Raw genomic sequence first — 27,431 nt, forward strand, 5'->3', positions numbered from 1 at the left:
GAGCCATCCAATATCTCCAGGCTTTTTGACAAGCCACTTAACTTCTTTGAACCACCAGAAATTATCTCTGAGGTCCTTACTTGACTAATCCTCAGGTTAAATGAACTGTCAAACCTAAAGGTTGTTCAAGTCCTTTGCATCCAACATCTAAAGTAAAACAGTGCTATAATGCAAACTGAGGCCAACTCTCAAATTACACACTGTACGGAATTCCTACCCATGCTGCTCTTCAATTCCTTCTGCAGATTGGTAGTACAGCTCTCTCAATAAACTTTCCAGTAAAAGAAGAGTTAGTTATACCCTAAATGGTATTTGAAAGAAGCAAAAATATTTGGAGATACATATCAGATGCCATATCTCAAAAAAGGCATATGAGAATAGGCAAGACACATGGTGCCCCAAAGGAATGGGAGTCTTTCGTAAGTGTACTTCATTAATGCACACATGTAGAATCTAGAAAAATGGTACTTCCTGCAGGGCAGGAAGAGAGACACAGACATAGAGAACAGACTTGTAGTCACAGGGAGGGGAATGAGAGGGTGGGGTGAATTGAGAGAGTAGTGCTGACATAGACACTATCCTGTGTAAGATAGATAGCTAGTGGGAAGCTGCTGTATAACACAAGGAGCCCAACCCAGTGCTCACTGAGGAATAGGGGGGTAGGATGGGGGAGGGGTGGGAAAGAGGCTATACATACACACATATAGCTGATTCATGTTTTTATACAGCAAAAACACAACACTGTAAAGCAAGTACATTCCAATTTTAAAAAAAGACATAAAACCTTAATAAAAGTAAGAAGAGGTTACCTCTAATGGAGAGAAGGTATTTGCTATGGAAAAAAAAGGAAAAGAATGAAGCAGAGAGAAAGAGAAGAGAGGAAAAGAGAGAAGCAAAAATACAGTGCTAATATAAGTACATAACAAGAGCAGAATTATCTAAGTGCATGATGTATCTTGAAATTGCCCAGAGAAATCTATTCCCTGACCAGCCTTCACCTATTCTAACTCAGTCAATTTTGTTACTTGTTAGCAAATCTGATAAAAATCCTAAAGACTATAACAGGATAAATTAAATCTGGATAATACTCAAACGAGATCCCTTCATATTACGGGTTAGGAAAACTGAGTCTTTCAAGGAAAAAACTGAGTCATAAAAGACCTTAAATTTGTACATTACTAACACCAATTATCCAATAATCTCTCTGCTAGAAAACACTTCTTGATGATGTCAAAGACAAGGAAGCTCATGGTGTTCAGTGCCACAGAGTAAAATGGAATAAATTTGGATTTGGCTTTAAAACAGAATAAAGGTAAACAAACATTCCATACTTTAAACATGGGACAAGTACCCTTCTGGTCCTGGATTGATTCTTTGTGTAATGTCAGGGCCTCAGTTTATACATCTTTAAAATGAGGAAATCTATAGCATATAGTTGCTAAAGTCCTTTCTTAGAAAGTTGGATAAGCCTAAAAATCTTTGGAAAAAAGACATGTGCAGGGAGAAGGGAAGTATGAAATACACCTGGAATGTGTATCCAATGTTGTTGTTACTGTTCAGTCGCTCAGTCATGTCTGACTCTTTGCAACCCCACAGACTGCAGCACACCAGGCTTCGCTGTTCTTCACCATCTCCTGGAACTTGCTCAAACTCATGTCCATTGAATTGGTGATGCCATTCAACCATCTCGTCCTCTGTTATCTCCTCTCTCGTCCTCTGCCATCCCCCATCTGTGCATCCATATGGTTGCTTGACGCAACAGTAGAATCTGTAGGGTACCAGTCTCTGACTGGCTTGGAACACTTGAGGTCACTTTGTTGCAGCAGAGAGCCACAGTCAACCAGAAGAGTCCCCTTTAGGCTTGTACTCTCCTTTGTTTCAAGAGGCCAATTAAAAGTGTCCTCCATTTTCATCTTCTGAATCTACAATTCGTATTTCCACTTTGAGAGAGCCCTGCCATGTGTCATTCATTCCTAGAATCTGCCAATTAGCCACTAGACATTAATGCAAGGAGGCCTCCCTGGTGGATCAAGGGTAAAGAATCTGCCTGCCAATGCAGGAGATGCAGTTCGATCCCTGGGAGGGGAAGATCCACTGGAGAAGGAAATAACAACCCACTCAAGTACTCCTGCCTGGAGAATTCCATGGACAGAGGAGCCTGGCAGGCTACACAGTCCATGGGGTTGCAAAGAGTAGGACACGACTTAGCAACTAAACAACAATAACAAATTTATGCAGCACCTACTTATGTGCACCCATCAACTAGCAAAACCCAAGTTTTCAACCAACATTTGTTGATCTGAACTTAATTGCATGGCCTTGAAAGGCTGCCTGGGATTCATCCATTAAGACTCTCCAATAAGGCTGGTCAAAGAAGAAACCTTTTTGAATCCCTGATCTCCTAACAACTGACACTCGTGTTCCTCCCCAGTTATGTGTGACACGTGGTTCCTAAGCACCGGCTGGGCTGCCAGGCACAGCTGCTGCAGGCAAAAGGGCTCTGTGGGGGCGAGATGGGCACTTACCTGGGGAACCTCTGCTTCAGCTTCCTCAGGCTCTGCCTGGTAGGCGGCACAGACACTAGGCACTGGGCTATCTCGTCGTACTGGGCTTTGGTCAGTATCATGCTGGGCCAGGGACAGGGAGATGACAAGGGAAAGTAAAGAGAACACCCTTGTCTCGAGCAGGCTTGCTGTTGACAGACGAGGGTGCGTACACAGCAGCACAGCGCTGTGTCCCCGACTTCCTGGCCCCCTAAGCCCCTGCACCCCTGGGTGCACAAGCCTAGACTTCACCAGGCACCTCCGCGGCGGGAGGCGGGCTGTAGACAGACTGCCCTTTCTTGGCTTTCTGAGCAGCCGCAGTAGGCCCAGCCGAAGGCAGCTAGCCGCCATGTCAGTTAAGGGCAAGCCAACCAGGAAGTAACGGCCGCAGGCAGAGGTGGGGCCTAAATCTCCAAGGAGAGTCCCTGGGCATGGCCCGCCTGGGATTAACGCGGGAGGCTCTTGGCTTTAATACCTTCCCTGTTGCCAGAAGCCAGGGAGTCCTGGCGCATCGATCAGGCAGCAGGGCTCACATGAGTCCGGGAAAACGTCTGCCAGGGCGCGCGATTTGAACACGCATCCAACGCTTCCAAACGCACACGTTTAACCGCAGCTCCAATCCGAGACAGGCCTGCAAAGAAACACGCCTTCTCTCAGAGAAGGATTCTCGCGCCCTGGAAGCCTGAGAGGAGGAGCTGTAAAACCGCAAACCCACTGAGATCGTCATAGACTTAACAGCTTGGCTTGTGTTGAGGGAAGTAAAAAAACTTGTGCAGCTCACGAGGAACACAATTTTGGCCCTGCTGGGAAAGAGGCTAGAAAACAAAACCCACATCATCAAAGAGTAAAGAGTGACTGCAATAAAGAATATGACATTCACTCCTCACAATTAGGTGCTCAAGAACTGAAATCATTTCTTACTCATTTGTGAATTCCCAGTTCTCAAAAAATAGTAAGCGTTCAGTAAATATTTGGAGAAATAAGTCAATGGAAGAATTTATCTGTTTTGTGTCTGTGTTATGGGTAGATCTCAGCTTGCCCGAGGCCATTGATTAGGACATTAGCCCCTCCTTTAATCCATTGAAAATAAATAAATCTACTTGGTTCTTAGAAGGCCATGTGTTGTTTGTTTTCAAATTTTAACATTTTATATGACAAAGTGTTTAAATATAGAATGTGTAAATGGTTATTTTGTTGTCGTTGTTGTTCATTTTTAAATCTGGAATAAGACCTGGGTTAGAAGTTTAGCTTAGATATGCCTCTTTAGATAAATTCTTTACACTGACCAAGCCTCAATTCCTTTGTCTGTAAAACTGATTTTTAATTCATGGGATTATTTTTAAGATTAAATAAGATAGTACAATGAATGGATTCCTTAGCTTCCAGCAGATAGTCTATGGAAGATAGTCTGTATAAAACAGTTGTTCAGCAGTTTGAAGCGAAGTTGCTCAGTCGTGTCCGACTCTTTGCGACCCCATGGCCTGCAGCCCACCAGGCTCCTCTGTCCATGCGATTTTCCAGGCAAGAGTACTGGAGTGGGTTGCCATTTCCTTCTCCAGGGTATCTTCCTGACCCAGGGATTGAACCCAGGTCTCCCACATTGTAGCCAGATGCTTTTACCATCTGAGCCACTAGGGAAGTCCTGTCCAACTCTTTGTGACCCAGTGGACTGCAGCATGCCAGGCTTCCCTGTCCTTCACCATCTCCCCAAGCCTGCTCAAACTCATGTCCATTGAGTCAGGGATGCCATCCAATCATCTTATCCTCTGTCGTCCCCTTCTCCTGCCTTCAATGTTTCTAGCATCAGGGTCTTTTCCAATGAGTCTACTCATTGTATAAGACTACTTGATGGTAATAGGTCAGTGCATTTACCAGGTGGTGTTTGCTCCCCACACTTTGACTCATTTGATTCCTATAATTTCCTCGGAGGCAGATACTATTGCCATCTTCTTCCTCTCCTCCTCCTCCTCCCTTTTATGCAGGGTGAATAAACTGAGGCATGAAAAGGATAAGGAGCCTCCCAGAGGTCATGAGAATGAGCAAGCAGCAGGGGTAATTTAAACCCCTGAAATTTGGTTCCAGGATCTGTGCTCATGCCAACTCTCAGTAATGCTTAATTACTACACCAAAGAAAGAAAGAAAAAAAGAGTCACACTCTCTTAGGCCAAAGGTTAAGGGTTTGTTTTTTTTTTTTGAAAGGAGACAATGAATATTTCAAAAAATCTTTTAGTCCAAGTTTTAGAAAAGCTTCATCATTTGATTTTGCCAGGCGTCTCAAAGTCTCATATCAACAGTGGATCCTGAATTCAGCAACCATAGATTCTTTTGAATATTTACATCAGAATGTTTCCTTCCCATATGCTTTGCATCTAGCTCTGGTTGTGTGACATTAGTACATAACTATTTATTTATGGCAGCATGGCCTGGAGTTGCCACCTGGCTAGTTTGTTTCTGACCCTGCCATGACTCTTACATGAAAGCTAGCTGACGATAAGCAGACACCACTTGATCCCCCATTCCTTTCTCCTTCCCCACCTCACTCTTCAATTCACAGCCAACAGATTTTTATAGAAAACATCAGTTCAAGGATGTTTGCACTGGATTATTTTTTATAGTAACTCTTCTCTCTGGCTCTTGTCCTGTATGCACCCTCACAACCCTAAAGGAAAAGGCCAGGTTTGTTTTTCTGTTTTTATTTTTAACATGCTGGCAGTTTAGAATTTTGACCCCAATCCAGTAGATTGTTTAGAGTTAGCGCCAGGGGAAAAGCACAGTGATGTTACTGTTTTCATTGGCAATGACAGTAGTGTTGTTTATTAAGCACAAAATAGAAGCAAAGCAGAAATGTGATGGTTGCCATGTAGGTGTTTCTTATTTTCTTTGAATGTGAGCTAGTTGGAGTAAGCCAATTATTTCTTTGAGACACATTTTCTCCCTCTTTTGCCCCATCTCTTGAAATCCATTCTGTGCCCCCCATCTCTCTTACTCCTCCTAGAGTAGTCTCCATGCCTGGAGTTGCCTCGCTGTTTCTCAGTCAGTCTGTCGCTAATACCAACCATTTTCTACTAAGTAAAGTAGGGTCATGAAATGAAAACAAAACCAAATGAAAAACCCAAAGAACTGGCTACCTGTTTAAAATCAGCCATAAATTGTGTGACCTTGAGCAAGTGACAGCCTCTCTGATCTTGAATGTCCTCCGTGTAACCCTAAGAAATGGAACTTTATAGCTCTGATAGGGAGAAAGAATCCGAAAATATAAAAAAAGAAGTGTAGGAAATCATAACAAGAAAATATGTCAAAATGAGGACTAATACAGCTCTCTGGAAGATGGAACTGAGTCAATAGCTTGACCAGATTTCCTTCTGCCAATTCAGAACCATGTGAATAATGAAGAATTTTAAAGGAGTGTGGGGTTTGCCAGGGAGGTAACAGAAGGTCATTTCAAGAAGAGTGCAAAACACAATGGACTAAAAATAAGAATGAGCCAAGTCACGCGCATGGGAAAGTTATTCTGGCTGGAGCAAGGAGTTCTAGGCAGAGAGCAAATGAATTGAAGAAGCTTCACCTTGGAAAGAGACACGTTTTTAAACAGTCTGTTGTTGAATCTGCCAAATCTAATGCATGTTTTTAAAAGTAAATACTGATATATTATATTTATTATATTTTAAAAACTGATTCTATTCATGGAAACTTGTTAACATCATCTCACTGATTAAAGAAAAATTATTGAAGTTTACTAACTAAATAAAGAAGGCACTTATTATTTAAACACCTAGTCTGCTCAAACATTGTCCCATTAGCCCCTGATTTATAGTTTAGGAAACTGAGGGGCAAAGAGAGTAAAGGACTTGCCTACAGGAGATCAACCCTGGGTGTTCTTTGGAAGGAATGATGCTAAAGCTGAAACTCCAGTACTTTGGCCACCTCATGCGAAGAGTTGACTCATTGGAAAAGACTCTGATGCTGGGAGGGATTGGGGGCAGGAGGAGAAGGGGATGACAGAGGATGAGATGGCTGGATGGCATCACCGACTCGATGGACACGAGTTTGAGTGAACTCCAGGAGTTGGTGATGGACAGGGAGGCCTGGCATGCTGCAATTCATGGGGTCGCAAAGAGTCAGACACGACTGAGCGACTGAACTGAACTGAACTGAATGCCTGCTGAAGAGGCAGTGACATGTCAATATTGTCAATATTGACATTTAGACACACTTCAAACCTGACCTTCCTCTTGAGAAATCTATATGCAGGTCAGGAAGCAACAGTTAGAACTGGGCATGGAGCAACAGACTGGTTCCAAATAGGAAAAGTAGTACGTCGAGGCTGTATATTGTCACCCTGCTTATTTAACTTATATGCAGAGTACATCATGAGAAACGCTGGACTGGAAGAAACACAAGCTGGAATCAAGACTGCCGGGAGAAATATCAATAACCTCAGATATGCAGATGACACCACCCTTATGGCAGAAAGTGAAGAGGAACTAAAAAGCCTCTTGATGAAAGTGAAAGAGGAGAGTGAAAAAGTTGGCTTAAAGCACAACATTCAGAAAACGAAGATCGTGGCATCTGGTCCCATCACTTCATGGGAAATAGATGGGGAAACAGTGGAAACAGTGTCAGACTTTATTTTTTTTGGCTCCAAAATCACTGCAGATGGTGATTGCAGCCATGAAATTAAAAGACGCTTACTCCTTCGAAGAAAAGTTATGACCAACCTAGATAGCATATTCAAAAGCAGAGAGATTACTTTGCCGACTAAGGTCCGTCTAGTCAAGGCTATGGTTTTTCCAGTGGTCATGTATGGATGTGAGAGTTGGACTGTGAAGAAGGCTGAGTGCCGAAGAATTGACGCTTTTGAACTGTGGTGTTGGAGAAGACTCTTGAGAGTCCCTTGGACTGCAAGGAGATCCAACCAGTCCATTCTGAAGGAGATCAGCCCTGGGATTTCTTTGGAAGGACTGATGCTGAAGCTGAAACTCCAGTACTTTGGCCACCTCATGCGAAGAATTGACTCACTGGAAAAGACTCTGAAGCTGGGAGGGATTGGGGGCAGGAGGAGAAGGGGACGACAGAGAATGAGATGGCTGGATGGCATCACTGACTCGATGGACGCGAGTCTGAGTGAACTCCGGGAGTTGGTGATGGACAGGGAGGCCTGGCGTGCTGGGATTCATGGGGTTGCAAAGAGTCGGGCATGACTGAGCGACTGAACTGAACTGAACTGAAAAAACATTGTCTGGCCTCTTTGACTAGAAGAGACAGCATATATTTTTGTCTTTGCCTTATGAAGTACCACTTAAAGTGATGCATCTTTTGAAACAAAAGTTTCCATCTTTATACTTGTCACCAAGTCAAATGGCAACCCACTCCAGTATTCTTGCCTGGAGAATCCCATGGATGGAGGAGCCTGGTAGGCTACAGTCTCCATGGGGTCACTAAGAGTCAGACACGACTGAGCGACTTCACTTTCACTTTTCACTTTCATTCATTGGAGAAGGAAATGGCAACCCACTCCAGTATTCTTGCCTGGAGAATCCCTGGGACGGGGCAGCTTGGTGGGCTGCCATCTGCAGGGTCACACAGAGTCGGACACGACTGACGTGACTTAGCAGCAGCAGCAGCAAGTCATTTTATCTTGTGTGTGTGTGTGTGTGTGTGTGTGAGCTGCCCAGTTGTGTCTGACTCTTTGTGACCCCATGTTCTGTAGCCCTCCAGGCCCCTCTGTCCATGGAATTCTGTAGACAAGAATACTGGAGGGGGTAGCCATTCTCTTCTTCAGGGGATCTTCCTGACCCAGGCAGGGACTGAACCCCAGTCTCCCACATTGCAGGCAGATTCTTTACCGTCTGAATCACCAGTGAAGCCCCATTTTATCATAGTCCCCAAATAATACGGATATTTAGTAAACAATAAAGATCAGAATAATGCAGTTATTGAGGGTTGGAGCAATCACTCAATTTAAGGAATTGAGGAAAACCAAAGGAAACATAGAGAAAGACATATCACACCATGATGATGGAGCAGTTATACCAAATAGTCCTAAGGCCAAAATCACATACTGCAAGTCAATGATGAATGAACTACTAGCCTATCAAATGGAGTGGCCAGATTCCAGAGACAGGTTCCATGTTGAAGGAGTTATTCCCCAATGACCTATTACAAAACGAAGACTGTGTCCCATGTGCACGCAACTTAGAAGGGCACTTCCCAGGTCTGTCTTACTCAATAATGCTAAGAGCCAGTGTTGTGGGGGGTACTTACCAAGGGTAGGCATCACACTAAGCACCTTACATATACCTATTTTCACTTCATTCTCAAATCCAGCCTCAAGAGGTGAGTGCTATCATTAAATCCATTTTATAGGTGAGAAGCCTTAGGCTTACAGAGGTGGTTTCTATGTAACTCGCCAAATGTTTTATGACATTCTAGAATAGTGTTTCTCACAGTACTGTGTTGAGGGCCCAGTTTTCTCCAAATTTTTCATAGACAAATACTTCTGTAAAATAAGGTAAAAAAACTGAATTACTTTAAACATAAAATTTAAAGAGACAAAAAACATAAATGGAAGTCCCAAATTTGTTACTATGAGATTCAACAGACATGTAATTACTGTCAGGTCAATACAAAAAGTTCCGTTTCTATGGTTGTCATATCAAGACATGTAAGAAAAGGTTTGAGGATCAGTACTGGTTTGCTGATCGCATTGTGCTTAGAAATGTGCCAGTAGCTTTAGAAGTCCAGAGTGTGCCAGGTATGTGTAAAGCCTAGGACATCATACTGTCATGTATTCTTAGCTAGAAGAGCAGTATAACCTGTTTCTTTAGACTTCTAAGTACAGTCATCACTATTTTTGCCTTTATTCTACTGTATTTAAGTCTTCTAAGTGGTGTATATTCATTGAAATTAGCAGTGCAAATTCTTAGAGGCTACTTCATACATATCCTATAAAGTTAACACCATGTGTTTTTATAGCATAAAACCTAATTTGTTCTTTATATTATAAACCCATCAATCAGAGCTCATATACCTCTTCAATTCAGAATTACACATGGAACACTATTGGCACATGATAAAGACTATTAATTGGCATTTACACGTTTCTCGTTACCACATTTGACAAGGATTAGAAACAAAAGTAGTATTTTCAGGGACAATTTCTCTTGGGTGTCTGTGTGTTATAGCAAAAGGAGACACAGGAACATGTTTGCTGAAGAAAGAAAGCCTCTTAAATTTTCTCCTCAGGCTCATCTGGGACTTCTGGATAATTTGCAGGCAATTTGTATTCCCTTTTCCTGCAGGACTAAACCTCAGATGTGATTTCTGCAGTTGTCAATCACTCTTCTTGTCCCACAGACCATTCTGTAAGGATACATCATGTTCTGAGGGTTTTCACACGTTTACAAATTCAGGAATTGATAGGAACTAGAGTAGAAGGTTTCTACTGGAGAGAAAAAGCAATGAGAGACAAGGAATCAGGCCTGTCCTTAATAAGCACTTCTTTCAATGTAAGCTCAAGTTGGAAGCACATGTCAGATGGAGATTAGCTCTAAGTCTCTTCATTTAAAAAATTACTCTCTTTGCCATCCCACTGGGTTAGACTTTGAAAAGAGCAGGCAAGATGCCAGTCCGGATTTATAACCTTCTTTCTTTCCATGATTGATAGAAGGAGAGTTAAAGGAAGGAGTTCCTTCCGAGATAAGTATAGAGATTATTCTCATAAGAATAGCCTCCTTTATTTTGAGAAAATGAAACCATATTACATAGTTATCCAATGAATCACCATCTCAGAATCTATAACTAGCATTATTATACCCACTTGGCATATGGAGAAACTGAGACAGAAAATGGCTTGCAGTGTCAACCAGTTCTGTTTGATTTAACTTTTAGATGTGAGGCTATAAAAATACATCGTTATTCTTATACTTAATTTTTTTCTCATGATCATGAGAGAACATATGCTCCTTGTAGCCAATGACACAAGATCAGATCCTACAAATCCATAGTCCCATCACTTGGAAGCCACCATTGTAACCATGTTGGCATTATTCCTTCCAGTCATTTTTCTACCAAGTTTGTTCTTTTCATAGATAAAAGCAAACTGTGTTTACGGTTTGAGTCCCACTCTGTTCACTTTATGTTATACCGTCAGCCAAAAATACTCTTATCAATACTTGGCAGTTTTGACCCTGGTTTAGACTAAGAGTGGAGCAGTAGGTTGCTGGAGTTAGGAGGTAAACTCTCACAAGACCAGCCCTTGAACAAGGTCCTTAGCATAGCCAGCACGAGGCTGGGCCATCCTCTGGTTCCAGCAAATGGGATAAGATTCAGGCAATGTGGGAATGATGTCATGGACCTTCTGAAACAAGGCAGAGATTTCTGTGACTGATGGACACCTTTCCTGGGCATTCCATTCACAGACCTCTGATTGCAATCGTGTCTGTGAGCCTCCTACCACACAGACATTCTGTCAGTCAACACACAGACACAGGAGCTAGCATGCATTTTTTTAAGATGGTTACTAGTTGTATCTGAAAATGCAGATTCATTACAGGCCTCCACGCAGGGTATAAATGCTTTGCATTGCCCAGAGGACAGACACGCTAGATGTCAGTCCTCATGCCAGGAGAGTCTGGGTTTCCATTTCACTTTCCAACAACACTGAAAGGTTTAAATGGGTGCAGGGATGAGAAGAGCTTTAAGGTAATGGTTTGGGCAGTAAGTAACAGAGGTGGTTTCTTGAGGAACAGTTAAGTTCTCCAAACGTGCGCATGCACGCACACACAAACACACACACACACACACACACACACACACACACACACACACACCTAGTTTTACAAAACAACATGAGCTATTTGTAAAGATTAAAACTTTAAAATACATAATATGAATGCTTTTAAAATATAAAGACCAATGTAACTCGTTTATATTAGTTCCTCTTAGAAAACTATGGGACAAAAAACGATTCATTCATTCATTAGATAATTTACTGAGTGCTACCGTGTGCCAGGCACTGTTCTAGGCCATGCACGTAAACAACACACAGGATTGACTAAATCCTCACCGTCAAAGCTTCTATTCCTCAACAGATTAGATTTAGTTTATCAAAAGAGTATTTCGTATTCTAGTTTAAAGGAGGCTTTGTCCAGTCCCTAAAGAGACATAGCAACAAAGTATAATACCTAACCATAAACTAAATCCTGTACTGGAGGGAAAAGCACAGTTAAGGACATCATTGGATGAACTCACAAAACTGGAACTCAAATGCGAGACTATATTTTAAGTATGTTACATTAAATGATCTAGAAAAAAATTAAATCAAGAACAATGAGAGAGAAAATGATAAATCAAATAGAGTAAAATGTCAACAGTAGGGGAATATAGAAAAAAGGTATGTGGTCAGTTTTTGTCCTCTTTTTATTTTGTAATGTTTTGGTAAATTTGAGATTATTTTCAAATAAAAAAATTTATTTTTTCTCCTATTTCACAGTGTAAAATGAATGAAAACACAGTGTCCTTCAATCATGCAGCAAGCTCCTGTCAATCATATATGATTTGTAGACATTTGATTGACATGCTGATGTTCCTGGGACTTCAAAGATGGAATTGTATTCCCTAATCAGACCCACAGGATAACTGAGGTATACCTTTCAAAATGTCTTCATGTGCCAGCTCACAACATGGACCATAGATGCTTTCTGTCTCATCCAAGAACCTAATGATTTACTTTAATATCCATAAGAAATATATAATTAATATATAATTACCCCACTCACTGTATAGTTGTAATCCACACTCTCTGAGTTCATAAACACTGTAAAGAACACAACTATATAATAGAAACAGGAAATTCCACCAAACAATCCCTGCAAACACACACCAATCTTTCCTTCTTCCTTCCGTTTCTCCTTCTCAGGGGTCAGATAGCTCTTCCAGCCTCCTCTCTCTCTCTCTCTTTCCACTATTTCCTTCACAGATGATTACCTCAGTAAATCTCTTCATGTCAAATCTTATCTTGGCATCTGCTTCTCAGAGAACATAGCCTAACATGGCTCTCTATCTTCAGAAGCATCCATAAAGAACTAGAGGTTGTACCTAGTCACCCTATTGCATTTGAGTGTTTCCCAAGCCTCCATCAGCAATACATTAAAAATGGTCTCCCAAGAAGTCAGTCTAACCTAGTATTATAGACTAGACTTTGAAGTCAAAAGGACTCAGGTGGAAGAATTAGTTAGACGATCTTAATATTTAATGTGATCAGATATCTATCTCAGTGATATCCATAATAATAATAGACGGGATTCTATTTTTTATGGACTCTCCTTTTACAGGGACCATGCAGATTTTGTTCTTTTCTAAAGACAGAAGGCAAAGTACCCAGATGTGAACTTCCTCAGGTGCAATCAAAATTTATATTTGTTTCCCCCAAAGAAAGTTAAATTTATACCCAGAATCCCTGAATTGGAGTTTAACTATTTCTATAATTCCCTAGGCTTATGTTCATCAGGACTACCTTGGAGTTCTTCATTTCAACAAATGACTAATCAATCCCATGTTGGTTGTTTCTTGGAGAGTAATGCTTATTTCAGTCTCACCCAATGTCTAATAACATCTCTTGTCTGAACCTGAGGGCCCAGAGCCATGTATCCTCTTGTGTACTGCAGATGCCCATCTTGGAAACATGAAGAAATCTCATCCACAACTTTTTAACAATTAAGCTCATTTTTATGCCCCTCTATGTGTTCTTCCTTTCTTGGAAAATGGTACTACCCCATATCCATTTCTTCACAGCTCAGCTAACACTATGTCCCACCTGTTCCCCTGAGATCTACGTCACTGCCATTTTTAAGGCTTTTTCTTTCTTTATTCTATTAGTGCTCTAATGAAATCCCTGCCCTAGGCTGTCTTGACTCCAGTCTTTCGCACTGGAAACAAAGTGATTTTTCTAAAACTGTAAACATAAGTCTCTTTGAGATGCTCTTGCCTACTTTGCAGGTTTCATGTCTTCTTCCCATTTCTTGAGTTGCTATTAGGTTGATGAAAAAGTAATTGCAGTTTTGGACTATGAATTTTAAATCATTATATCTAGGCTCAAACATTTCTTAATCAAAATAGGAGCCATTACAATTAACATTTTGCCAATAAGAAATAAGTTTGCTTATTTCTACAGCATGAAAATCCGTCCTTCAGGATTTGACAAACTCTGGGAAAGCATTTTCTGCCTCCTGCTGGTTGTGGAAGCATTTTCACTGCAAAGGGTTGTTGAGATGCTTGAAGTGGTGGTAGTCAGCTGGCGAGAGAGCAGGTGAATATGGCAAATGAGGCAAAACCTTGCAACCCAATTCGTTCAACTTTTGAAACATTGGTTGTGTGACATGCAGTCAGGGGTTGTTGTGGAGAATAATTGGGCCCTTTCTGTTGACCAACGCTGGCTGCAAGTGTTGCAGTTTACAGTGCATCTAAACTTGCTGAGCATACTTCTCAGATGTAATAGTTTCACCAGGATTCAGAAAGCTATGGTGGATCAGATGGGCAGCTGACCCCCAAACAGTGACCATGAACATTTCTTTGGTGCAAGTTTGGTTTTGGAAAGTTCTGTGGAGCTTCTTCTTGGTTCAGCCACTGAGCTGGTCATTGTTGGTTGTTGTATGCAATCCACTTTTCAATGCATGTCATAATCTGATCGAGAAATGGTTTGCTGTTTCATAGAATGAGAAGACACTTCAAAGTGATGATTTTTTCAAAGTTTTTGGTCAGCTCATGAGGCACCCATTTATGGAGTTTTCCATCTTTCCAATTTGCTTCAAATGCCCAATGACCGTAGAATGGTTGATGCTGAGTGCTTCAGCAACTCTTTGTGTAGTTGTAAGAGGATCAGATTTGATAATCCTCTCAATTGTCACTGTCAACTTTTGATGACCAGGCAGTGTGATCCTCATCTTCAAGGCTCTCATCACCTTTGCAAAACTTCTTGAACCACCACTGCACTATACATTCGTTAGCAGTTCCTGGGCTAAATGCACTGTGGCTGTTGCGAGTTGTCTCTGCTGCTTTATGACCCATTTTGAACTCAAATAAGAAAATCTGAAAGCTGAAATTTGCTTTTAGTCTAACATAATTTCCCTAGTCTAAAATAAACATAGAATAAACCACACATAATAACTCATTAGGCTTCCCCTATGCTCAGTGGTAAAGAATCTGCCTGCAATGAAGGAGCTGCAGGAGACATGGGTTCAATCCCTGGGTCGGGAAGATCCACCTGGAGGAGGAAATAGAAACCCACTCCAGTATTCTTGCCTGGAGAATCCCATGGACAGAGGAACCTGGCTACAGAACATAGGGTTGCAAAAGTTAGACAAGACTGAAGGGATGCATGCACACACAATAAGTCATTAGCAAAAAAAAAAAAAAAAAACCATAAAGTGAGAAATGCACATTAAAATGATGTATAACAACCACACATTTATTTAAGAATGCACTCCAACATCAAACAGCAAAGTTTAACAATGCAAAACTGTACTTACTTTTGTACCAACTTAAAATCTCATTTATTAGTTACCTACAACATGCTAAGCATCAGAAAGAGTCCTTTTCAGCCCTAGGTGGGAGGTATTATCACTACAAATGAGAAAAATCAGAGAAGATAGGTAGCCTACTCAATATCATAAAGCTGACACAGGACAGGGACAAGTCTTTTTGTCTGCAAGGTTACCCCCTTTTTAAAAAAAGTGAAGCATTTTATATATACATGCATTAAAAAGTACAAATTTGAGTGTACAATTTCATAAGAATTAACAAATATAGTCCAATCAAATCATAGACCTCTTTCATTACTGTGCAAATTTCCCTCTGATTAAAAAAAAAATGACCTCTAATTTTCACATGGTGAAAAAACATATTTGAAATACCCAATTCTTGAAGACCATTGGTTTTACCCTTTGCCTGCCTGCCCTGCACCAAGCCTGCCTTGATCTTTTATACTGGTATACAAGGGAACAAGCCTATAACCCTTCTGATAATATCTACTCATTTTCCAAGTTTCAGTTTTAACAGTATCCCCATTCTGATGCCTTTCTCATACCCAAACCTGTACCAATACCTAACTTTTCTCTATTTCCTAGTAACTGTCACTATTACTTTTTTTAACCACCTATCATTCCCACTGCAGTCTAGTGGCCAAAATGAGTCTATAATTTCTTTTTCTATTTCTTGCCTAGCATCTAGTCTTTTGACAGTCACATAGTTAGTGTTTAAGACATATTTGTTGAGTAAACAAGTTCATGATGCTAAAGGCACAGGCTAGTGCCTTGCAAGTCTTTAGGTTTGAAACTGGGAATACTGGGAATGAGCAAACTCTGGGAGATAGTGTAGAGGCTGTTGTGCTGCATTCCGTGAGGTTGCAAAGAGCTGGACATGACTGAGCGACCGAATGATAACAAACCAGGCAGCACCGCACTAGATTTCATCAAAGGCTGCCCTTGCTTATCGCTTCAGGTCCAGGGCAATAAGGCCTGGGGCACTTACCATTCTTTACTGGTTTCCCTTAAGTCCGCCCACACCCCGGTAAACAGTGTTTATTGAAATCTCCTCATTCACAGCATTTGAGAGTACCATCTGTTTCCAGCTGGGCCACTACCTAATTGACACATACAGATGGTACCTGAAGTCCTTGGAGATAAAATCATTCAAAGAAAGCAGATAGAACAAGAAGAGTCCATACAAGAAACAAAAGATGAATTTAAATTCCTTACTCAATACATTTGCAGAGAAATTCACTCCAGAATAGCAAGCAGAACCAGAATCAAGGAAGAAGAGTTTCAAGAAGGAATCAGTGATTTCAGATATTGCAGAAAAATCTAGGAGAATGAGAACTGAAGTAGACTCTTGATGTTGACACTTAGGATGTCGTTGGTGACTTTCTTTCTATTTAATAGAAATGTCTATTTCCCTTTTTAATCAGAGGGAAATTTGCACGGTGATGAAAGAGGTCTATGACTTGATTGGGGTTTATATATTTGTCAATACTTATGAAACTGTACACTCAAATCTGTACTCTTTATGTATATATAATGTCTCACTTTTTTAAAAAAAGATGACTTTTTCTATTTTTCTATGTCGGTGACTCTTTTCAGGAGTAGTTTTGGTATAATGGATTGGAGGCATAACTGCAGCGCACTGAGGTAGGAATGGGGGTTGAGAAAGAGTGGGTGTAAATGTGGGCTTCCTTAGTCGCTCAGTGATTGAAAAAAAAAGAATCTGCCTGCCAATGCAGGAGATGTGGGGTCAATCCCTGGGTCAGGAAGATCCCCTGGGGAAGGAAATGGCAACTCGCTCCAGTATTCTTGCCTGGGAAATGCCATGGACAGAGGAGCCTTGCAAACTAGAGTCCATTGGATCACAAAGGTTCAGACATGACTTAGTGACTAAACAACAACAAAGGTATAGATGTAGACAGACTATTGATTCAGCAGTTTGGAGGGAGAGAAGAGAATCAAGGTAAGGCAGAGCTGTCCTAGAGAAATAGTATAGAGAATGTTTTAAGACTAGAGGAAAATGTGCTTGTCTAGAAGCTAAAGAGAAAGAATCAGTGGTGGGGAAAGTGAGATGAAAGATATAGGAAGGAAGGGAGACAGAGAATAAGGAGGAGGAAAGATGAGAGGATAAGCTTCTTAAGACAGGAACCACCTTTTCCTCAAATGTTTAATGGACAATGTAACAATTAGATGAGCCTGTATTTTTCCCTGTAGCATCCTGCACACATCACTAGCATATGACTGTCACCATTATTTTGCAATTGCCTGCCTACATTTTTGGTCTTCCCGTATAAATTGCTCCTCCAGGACAGGGTGTACACCTTATCTTCTCTGTATCCTCACTATCTTGTGCGTAGGTGCATGCTTAGTTGCTCAGTTGTGTGGACTCTCTGTGACCCCATGGACTGTAGCCCACCAGGCTCTGCTGTCCGCGGGATTTCTCAGGCAGGAATACTGGAGTGGGGCGCCATTTCCTACTTCAGGGTATCTTTCCAGTCCGGGGATCAAACCCGTCTCCTGCTTCTCCTACATTGGCAGGTGAATCCTTTACCACTGTGCCTGTGTGGGAGGCAATACTTTTTTTTTTTTTTTTGAAAAGTTGAAGATTTGACATCTTTGGTTAAAGTTGGAGCAGTTGAGGGATGTTCTAACAGCTGGTTTTGTTTTCTCTATGAAATAGAAGGTTTAGTCTGGCTACAATGGGGAACGTAAAAAAATAAAAAGCTCGAGGGAAGAGGTAGGGTCAGAATCTGAATGAATACACAATTTAAACCAGTTCCAGTGTCTACACTGTTCACCACTGTTGCCTCTCCGTGATGCAGCTGAGATGGCCTCAAAAGATCCAATTTCTGCAGAGTTTAAAACTGCTGCAGTTGGGAATATTCTGATTTTTTCTCAGCAAGTAGACTTCAGGTTTAATTTGACTTCCCATGTCTGGCCTCCCAAGAATGAAATGAATTATCAAACTGATGTGAAAATTCTGGTTGTGTTTAATTTCTTGATTATGAACTTTTAATTTGATTAGGATGAAGTCTTTCTCAGCCTTATCAATTTGGGTGAATGGTTATAATCTCATTCTAAACTCAAAAATCAGAGTAGGCCAGGGGCACACCCTGAAGGTTCTGTGCTCAGAAACCTTGTCCTGAACCTGGGAGGCTTCTCCCCAGAGCACCCCTTCCTGCTTGCACTGCTGTGCACGTCCAGTTGTCTTCAGTCTCGGTAGCACATACACTGTGTGACAGTGAGTCAGTTTTCATATGGAGCCAACTGAATCAGTCTCTTTTCATGGCGGTGAGATTTTATAAAATCGTTTTCTACATTGTCAGAGAAAAGTATGGAATTTGAACATGGTCTCTGTGTATGTGTGTGTGTCTGTGTATAATGTAAGTGCAACTTATTTATTAGCTGCTCCCAAAGAGGATTTGAGGGAACTATTATTTCATTTTTGTCTCTTTTTTTTTGTATGGGCATAAACGATCTTTTGAGGCCCTAACAGAAGCAGAAGATATTAAGAAGAGGTGGCAAGAATACACAGAACTGTACAAAAAAGATCTTCACGACCCAGATAATCACGATGGTGTGATCACTCATCTAGAGCCCAGATATCCTGGAATGTGAAGTCAAGTGGGTCTTAGAAAGCATCACTATGAACAAAGCTAGTGGAGGTGATGGAATCCCAGTTGAGCTATTTCAAATCCTGAAAGATGATGCTGTGAAAGTGCTGCACTCAGTATGCCAGCAAATGTGGAAAACTCAGCAGTGGCCACAGGACTGGAAAAGGTCCGTTTTTCATTCCAATCCCTAAGAAAGGCAATGCCAAAGAATGCTCAAACTACCGCATAATTGCACTCATCTCACACGCTAGTAAAGTAATGCTCAAAATTCTCCAAGCCAGGCTTTACCAATACGTGAACCGTGAACTTTCTGATGTTCAAGCTGGTTTTAGAAAAGGCAGAGGAACCAGAGATCAAATTGCAAACATCCGCTGGATCATGGAAAAAGCAAGAAAGTTCCAGAAAAACATCTATTTCTGCTTTATTGACTATGCCAAAGCCTTTGACTGTGTGGATCACATGAAACTGTGGAAAATTCTGGGAGAGATGGGACTACCAGACCACTTGACCTGCCTCTTGAGAAATCTGTATGCAGATCAGGAAGCAACAGTTAGAACAGGACACAGAACAACAGACTGGTTCCAAATAGGAAAAGGAGTGGGTCAAGGCTGTATATTGTCACCCTGCTTATTTAACTTCTATGCAGAGCACATCATGAGAAATGCTGGGCTGGAAGAGGCACAAGCTGGAATCAATATTGCAGGGAGAAATATCAATCACCTCAGATATGCAGATGACACCACCCTTATGGCAGAAAGTGAAGAGGAACTAAAAAACCTCTTGATGAAAGTGAAAGTGGAAAGTGAAAAAGTTGGCTTAAAGCTCAACATTCAGAAAACGAAGATCATGGCATCTGATCCCATCACTTCATGGGAAATAGACGGGGAAACGGGAAACAGTGTCAGACTTTATTTTTTTGGGCTCAAAAATCACTGCAGATGGTGACTGCAGCCATGAAATTAAAAGATGCTTACTCCTTGGAAGGAAAGTTATGACCAACCTAGATAGCATATTCAAGAGCAGAGACATTACTTTGCCGACTAAGTTCTTTCTAGTCAAGGCTATGGTTTTTCCAGTGGTCATGTATGGATGTGAGAGTTGGACTGTGAAGAAAACTGAGCACTGAAGAATTGATGCTTTTGAACTGTGGTGTTGGAGAAGACTCTTGAGAATTCCTTGGACTGCAAGGAGATCCAACCAGTCCATTCTGAAGGAGATCAGCCCTGGGATTTCTTTGGAGGGAATGATGCTAAAGCTGAAACTCCAGTACTTTGGCCACCTCACTTGAAGAGTTGACTCATTGGAAAAGACTCTGATACTGGGAGGGACTGGGAGCAGGAAGAGAAGGGGACGACAGAGGATGAGATGGCTGGATGGCATCACTGACTCGATGTTCGTGAGTCTGAGTGAACTCCGGGAGTTGGTGATGGACAGGGAGGCCTGGCGTGCTGTGATTCATGGGGTCGCAAAGAGTCAGACACGACTGAGCGACTGAACTAAACTGAACTGAAACTATATCATGGAGAGGTAACATAATAGAGTGGTGAAGAACATAGACACTGGATCCAGTTTCAATTGTCTGTTCATTTAGATCCTGGCTCTGCCATTAAGGAGTGATTGGTGCTTGGGTACATTCACTTAAAACCATGTACAACAGTATCTGGCTCCAACTGTAAGTTGGGATAATAATAGTATCTACCTCATAGATAATTATGAGGATTATAAATTAGATTATGGAAAGTATTTCAACTGGTAAGTAGAACATGGCTACATACTGAATTAAGTCCATTAACTCTTATTATTTTTTAAAATTGCTACTGAATGGCCTACCAAAATATCACTAGATTATTCTATGATGCAATGTAACTGTTTAATAATACAGGTAACACATGTAACGTATTTTGTCTGCTAGGTGCTAGGCTAAGTGCTCTCTGTATGTTACCACTGGAAAATGTAACAGAAGAAACAGGCTGAGTGAAGATATATTGTCACCCAGTATCAAACACTTGGCTAAGTGAAATTAGAACCAGGGAGTATGACTCCAAACCTACAAACTTAAGCACAGGAGTCCATTGCTTTTTCTCTGCACATTTATCTTCATCATTAGGCAAAAATATTAGTCAGAATATGATTAGGCTTAGTCAAAACTTACCAAAAAACCTAATGACATTCTGATAAACCATTATGAAACAGTGACTGCTTTTCTCAGAACTGTTATATTTTATCTTTCTGAGGAGTGTTAGTATATTTTGTCAACTTTATTTGATTTAGGATTCAGATTTTGGAGAAACATTTCTCAGCCTTCACTTGAGAACACACATTGCTGCCCAAACCTTTGAAAGACCCGGTTGCAAATCTGACCTTTTTCCCCCTGTGAATGAAGAATTCCTACTGATTTAACATGCATGAATTAATTTTTAAAAGTAGAGATTTACAAGATGGTCATAAACACTTCCTCCAGGTGGAAATTTTCAACTCAGGAAGACATTATATTTAGATAATTTAAGCAGCAATTAGTTTGCTCACACAAAGGGGGAGAAAAATCCTTGATGGTCTCATTTCCCCATTTCTCTAATGTACTTACCTTTAAAAGAAATTCATCCTCTCCTAAGTAAGGTTACATGTCACAAATAATATTACTTTGGATCTATTGCATGTTATAAAGAAATAGCTATAGTAGCTTTTCCCCCACATATCCTTCTAATAAAACAAAATATGTGTGTGTGTGACATTTGTAAATAATTTTCCAGGATTCTCACTCATATCCTACTCTAGAGAGTGGCAAGACATATGTGCGCACTCAGTCTGACTCTTTGTGACCCCATGGAATGTAGCCCCCCAGGTTCCTCTGTCAGTGGGATTTTCCAGGCAAGAAAACTAGAGTGGGTTGCCATTGCCTTTTCCTGGCTAATGGTATGAGGGAAGTTATAAAATCAGATAAAATTAGTATGAATTTCATCTTTCTATTCAACTTGAATGAAGTCTCATTTTAAGATTTTAATTTATAGGAACTTCAGCTTTCTCACCCATGAAATGTGGATAATAACACATACTCTTAGACTTTAGGTGAGATTTAAATGAAGTAAAGCTTCTTAGGGCTTCCCCAGTGGTTCAGTGGTAAAGAATCTGCCTGCCAATGCAGGAGTACTGGGTTTGATCCCCGGGTCAGGAAGATACCCTTGAGAAGGGAAAGAATACTCACTCTAGTATTCTTGCCTAGAGAATTCCACAAACAGAGGAGACTGGTGGGCTACAGATCATGGGGTCACAAAGAGTTGGACAAGACTGAACACACACATGTATCTTGCCACTCTCTAGGGCAGAATATTAGCTAGAAACCTGTAAAATTATTTACAAATGTTAACATGTCAGCAAAGAGCTGACTCATTGGAAAAGACCCTGATGCTGGGAAATATTAAAGGTGGGAGGAGAAGGGGATGACAGAGGATAAGATGGTTGGATGGCATCACCAACTCAATGGAGAGGAGTTTGGGTGAACTCCGGGAGCTGGTGATGGACAGGGAAGCCTGGCATGCTGCAGTCCATAGGGTCGCAAAGAGTCGGACACAACTGAGAGACCGAACTGAACTGAAACCTGTTATACACATACATCACACGCTACTACAGCTCTTCCATGCAACAGATCTAAAGTGGTATTATTTGGGACACGTAACATCACTTAGGAGAGGAGTAGACTTCCTTGTTTATGGCACTAAGTAGGCATTGCCTGTTTTCATTGACTGACATTATGAATCTTATTTCAATGGGATTGGATTGGTGGGTGGTGGTTGTTCATTCGCTAAGTCATGTCTGACTCTTTGCGACCCCATGAACTGCAGCACCTCAGGCTTCCCTGTCCTTCACTGCCTCCTGAAGTTTGCTTAGACTCGCGTCCACTGAGTCAGTGATGTCATCCAATCATGTCATCCTCTGTTGCTCTGGCTTTTCCTCTTGCCATCAGTCTTTCCCAGCATCAGGGTCTTTTGGTAGGTTAGGGCAGATTAGGATCAAGGGTCTAATTTCACTGGTTAAGATAGGCTATGGAATGCTATGCCATGCTATTTCTCCAGAAAGAATAGTTATTAATTCATGGCTGCTTCCTTTGCTATAGATTCTTTACCCAAAGATTTAGTGAATCACCTAAGGAGTTTAAGCCACATGTTCAAGATCACACAGCTCACACACATGGCAGGACCAGATCCCTTTGAGAGCTCCCTTTTCTGTCCCAACTGACTCTACTTCTTTACCTGTCTATTCTGTTTTCCCATTCTGTCTACCACAGCTAGACAATGTCCCTCTTGACTATAAATAGCACCTTGTTTTCATCTTTCACATAGCTCACATTCATTTCTATTAGCTACTAAAGTTATCTGAGTTCTCGTATCATTTCCCTGAATCAATAATAAATTCCTTGAGAAGAAGGATGATACCACTGTATCAGTCAGGAGTATTTTTAGCTTTTAACTATATGGAAATTTAATTATCTTGCAAAACAAGGAGTCTAGATGTATATGGTATGGGAATATAGCAGTTTAGCAATTTCATAAAGGGCCCAACTCTATTTTCTCTCCGCCATATTTGATGTAGTGAAGAGGAACTAAAAAGCCTCTTGATGAAAGTGAAAGAGGAGAGTGAAAAAGTTGGCTTAAAGCTCAACATGCAGAAAACAAAGATCATGGCATCTGGTCCCATCACTTCATGGGAAATAGATGGGGAAACAGGGGAAACAGTGTCAGACTTTATTTTTTTTGGCTCCAAAATCACTGCAGATGGTGATTGCAGCCATGAAATTAAAAGACGCTTACTCCTTGGAAGAAAAGTTATGACCAACCTAGATAGCATATTCAAAAGCAGGGACATTACTTTGCCGACTAAGGTGCATCTAGTCAAGGCTATAGTTTTTCCAGTGGTCATGAATGGATGTGAGAGTTGGACTGTGAAGAAGGCTGAGTGCCGAAGAATTGATGCTTTTGAACTGTGGTGTTGGAGAAGACTCTTGAGAGTCCCTTGGACTGCAAGGAGATCCAACCAGTCCATTCTGAAGGAGATCAGCCCTAGGATTTCTTTGGAAGGAATGATGCTAAAGCTGAAACTCCAGTACTTTGGCCACCTCATAAGAGTTGACTCATTGGAAAAGACTCTGATTCTGGGAGGGATTGAGGGCAGGAGAAGAAGGGGACGACCAAGGATGAGATGGCTGGATGGCGTCAGTGACTCGATGAACGGGAGTCTGAGTGAACTCTGGGAGTTGGTGATGGACAGGGAGGCCTGGCGTGCTGTGATTCATGGGGTCGCAAGAGTCAGACACGACTGAGCGACTGAACTGAACTGAAACTTATATTTTCTCAACTGTCACAGCAGAGCTGCAAGATGATGGTCACAGATCAGGCATATGATTATTGTTCAAGGTAGGAAGAGAGGGGAGGGCAGTACCACTGAGCTACTTTCTTATGAGACAAGGTGACCCTCCCAGGAGCCCCATGACCAGCTTCCTCTTATATCCCATTCCAGAACTGGATCCCTGCGTAGGTCTTCAAGTGTGCCAACACAGCCATAACCCCACAATTCTCCAAATGCTGTGATTTATAACCGAAGAAGTTAATGACCTATTTAAAGCCTTAGTGACAGTGACTTGTGATAATAAGTAGAGGACCAGAAGCTAAGGGTATACACAGATACTGAACAGTTGTTGAGCATCTCTCCTAAAGACCTATTTCCATATACCAACTTTATTGCACTTGAAATTTAAACCATGTCTCAGCAAAGTCACAAATTGCAAGGTGGTGCAGATTTTTTTGGATTTGTTTACAATTAGTAGAACCCTCTGATGTGAAGTCTCCAAATACCAAGGGTCTAATTTAATCTTTTTTCTGATGAACAAGGTGGATTGTGTACACTTCCTACCAAATTATTATCCCTTACATTCTTGAGAGAAAGTCTTTGTTGATGGTTGACTTATAGACCCATGCTTGCATGTAGTTATAGTTCCCTCAGGTGCCAACAATAGGTAGAATAAACTTAAAAGATATTTCAGGTGAATAGCATTTCACCCTGTACCTTGGTACAAACTGTGATTCAATTATTTATGAGTAGAACCCAATTTGTTTAAATCTCATTGACCTATAATACAGTTACGACATGTGTCTTGACTCGATTCTTCCTTCTATTGATTTGGTCTGGAAAAGTAAAACAAGAAGGGAAATGGCCCCTCAGGGTAAGTTAAAATTGTAGGTTATGGCCACGTTAAATCGCTTTAGTATACTTTGTGTCCTTTAGAGTCAGAAAATGAAGCAATAAAGTAAGTTGATGTAAGTAATTCTTGTTTTTAAAAGGACCTTGAAGTGCTCTTAACCATATCATGGATTTGATAAGATCTGCTTCAGACTTCTTAATTTAAAATGAACATAAAGATGGTAAAGCCGAAGGAATGTTGAAATACTAGTGTTGTACTAACAGCTTTGAAACTGAATTCATGGAGAGGACCAATGGGAACTCTGCACTATTGTCTTCCATACTCGGGGGAAAAACAGGGCAGCAGTGACTGCTAGGAATTTCCTGGGGGGCATAGCCAGGTGTACAAAATATTTAGGAGGATTTCAAATGTTTTTGCTCATTACTTATGTGTTAGCAAGTTCAGACAGTTTTTAAAACTCAAGACAGTTTTCAATGTTAATTTTTGTGACAGGCAAACCTATTAAATCTGAATGTTCGCTTTTTCCTCTCCTTTCCCCTACTTATCTGTGATTATTGTGGTACTGAGGGCTAAGTAGAGAACTGGAAAAAGAGAGAAAGTATTGACTCACTTAGAAAAGGAGAGAGAGCATCATTAGTTGTAAAAAAAAAAAATAGACTACGTGGGGAATAAAGGTGGAGAAAAAGGATAGCACCAACTTGGGAACGCTAGCTGGGTTTAGGGCAGAGAATATTGACATTTAGAGATAGGGAGGAGAGAGAGCTGAGGTATGGTTTATGCATAAAGAAGTAAAGAAAGCCAATTTCAAATATGTTATTATGTTCGCTGAATACTGTGTTTTCAGATAGTTAGATATTTATTTAAATTGTTCTTTCAAGGTAAGAACAAGCCAATTTGGCTTTATGCTCTTTTCTATTATTATCCTTGACGTTGTTGTCATTTGCTTTTTAAAGCCCCTTCTTTCTTACACGACCAAGAGAAAGAGACTCAAGCTGGAGCTGGGTAAGATGGGATTAGAAGGTAAACCAGAAGACTCAGGGCACAGAAATACTGGACCAGAACTGAAGGCTTTTGAGATAAAGGAGTAGTTTTGGGGAGAAGTTGTCACTCCCAGAGCCTCAGTTACTGCTTAAACCTTGCTTCTTTGATTTCAGCTTATAGTCTTATATATTTGATTCCAGAACTCCATTGTGTCACTAATAACCAGGAGGCTAGTTTGAGCATCTAGAGTTCTGGGTAATATGATATACTAACTCAGACATCCCACACTCTGGAAGATTATATGTCAAACACATAGCTTGAAATCTGTGTTAAGTATGCCAGAATTTAGGGTTGTGAAAAGACACGCATGAACTGGCAACTACTGCTTTGGAATTATGGAGGAGGTGGGAAGTCTGAACCAAGAAATTACAAAATTCTTTGGGTCAAGAACTTCAAACTCCATTTTTATATCAAAAATAACACATGGGAAGCAGTCAGTACCATTTCTGAGTCATTCTTTCCAGATCCCTACTCTAAAGAATCATTCTTTGGGATCCACTTCAGCTCTGTTGGTCAGTGGCTGTCTCTTTTCCGTGTCTGCCAACCATCTCCTCTGGTTAAACACATAGAAAATGAATGCTTTATACTAGACGTAATGGTGTCTACTCACAGTGTTCATCCTCAAATCAGTGATGAGCATGAAACCACTAAGAGTAGTCAATAACAAGAATTTTTAAATTGCTGCAGCTCTTTGGAGTTTCATACCCATTATCTAAATTGTTTCAATAATAAGCCCTCAGTGCAGATGGCACAATGGTAAAGAATCCACTTGCCAATGCAAGAGAAACAGGTTCGATCCCTGGGTCAGGAAGATGCCTTGGAGAAGGAAGTGGCAACTTACTCCAGTCTTCTTGCCTGGAAAATCCCATGAACAGAGGAGCCTGGCGGGTACAGTCCATGTGGTCATAAAGAGTCAGACATGACTTAGCAACTAAATAACAAATGCTGATTATGTATATACATTTGTGTTATTATTTTTACTTATAAAACAAAAAGCTTTAGATCCATTTAGGTTAAGCAACTTATACATTGTTTGGCTAAAGCTTGTGACTTATATTTTCTGATTTCAAATTCTATATCATTTGGAATTTAAACTGTATGTTAAATTGAAATGAGTGAAAAGTAATTTAGTTTAAAAAATATATTAGTAATTTTGAATATAATTGTAAAAGAATAATCAGAATATGGAATGTATTATTGAAAATATTAAATTTATTATACAATCTGAAGAGAGATGTGGGTTTAGGAAAAGATATTTATGAAAGTAGAAAAAATTAAGTTATAAATTGATATATCCAATATACATGTGTATGTATATTTAAAGATTAAAAATGCATATGAGAGTAAAGCTAGCATTTGGTTAGCACATGCTATATACCAGACATCTGATTTGTATTACCTTGTTTAATATTCACAATAGCCCTCTGAGATAGGATCTATTATTAAATTGTTTTACATTCGAGGAAATAGATGTCAAAGAGATTTTTAAGACTAACTGGGTTCT

The 27,431-nt window shown here is 40.6% G+C and overlaps 1 protein-coding gene across 3 annotated transcripts in view; it reads right to left on the bottom strand.

The window, feature by feature from the left end:
- The window catches only part of CDIN1 (CDAN1 interacting nuclease 1), a 232,919-nt gene extending 230,171 nt beyond the window's left edge, over positions 1-2,748 (bottom strand). For all 3 annotated transcript variants that reach the window (XM_068964969.1, XM_068964968.1, XM_068964967.1), the window contains exon 1: positions 2,526-2,748. In XM_068964969.1, the coding sequence (XP_068821070.1) occupies positions 2,526-2,626 (101 nt within the window). In that variant the 5' untranslated portion in view covers positions 2,627-2,748. The remainder of the gene's footprint in view (positions 1-2,525) is intronic.
- Between the last annotated feature and the right edge of the window lie 24,683 nt (positions 2,749-27,431).

This window comes from Capricornis sumatraensis, chromosome 2 (assembly GCF_032405125.1).
Source record: "Capricornis sumatraensis isolate serow.1 chromosome 2, serow.2, whole genome shotgun sequence".
NCBI lineage: Eukaryota > Metazoa > Chordata > Mammalia > Artiodactyla > Bovidae > Capricornis > Capricornis sumatraensis.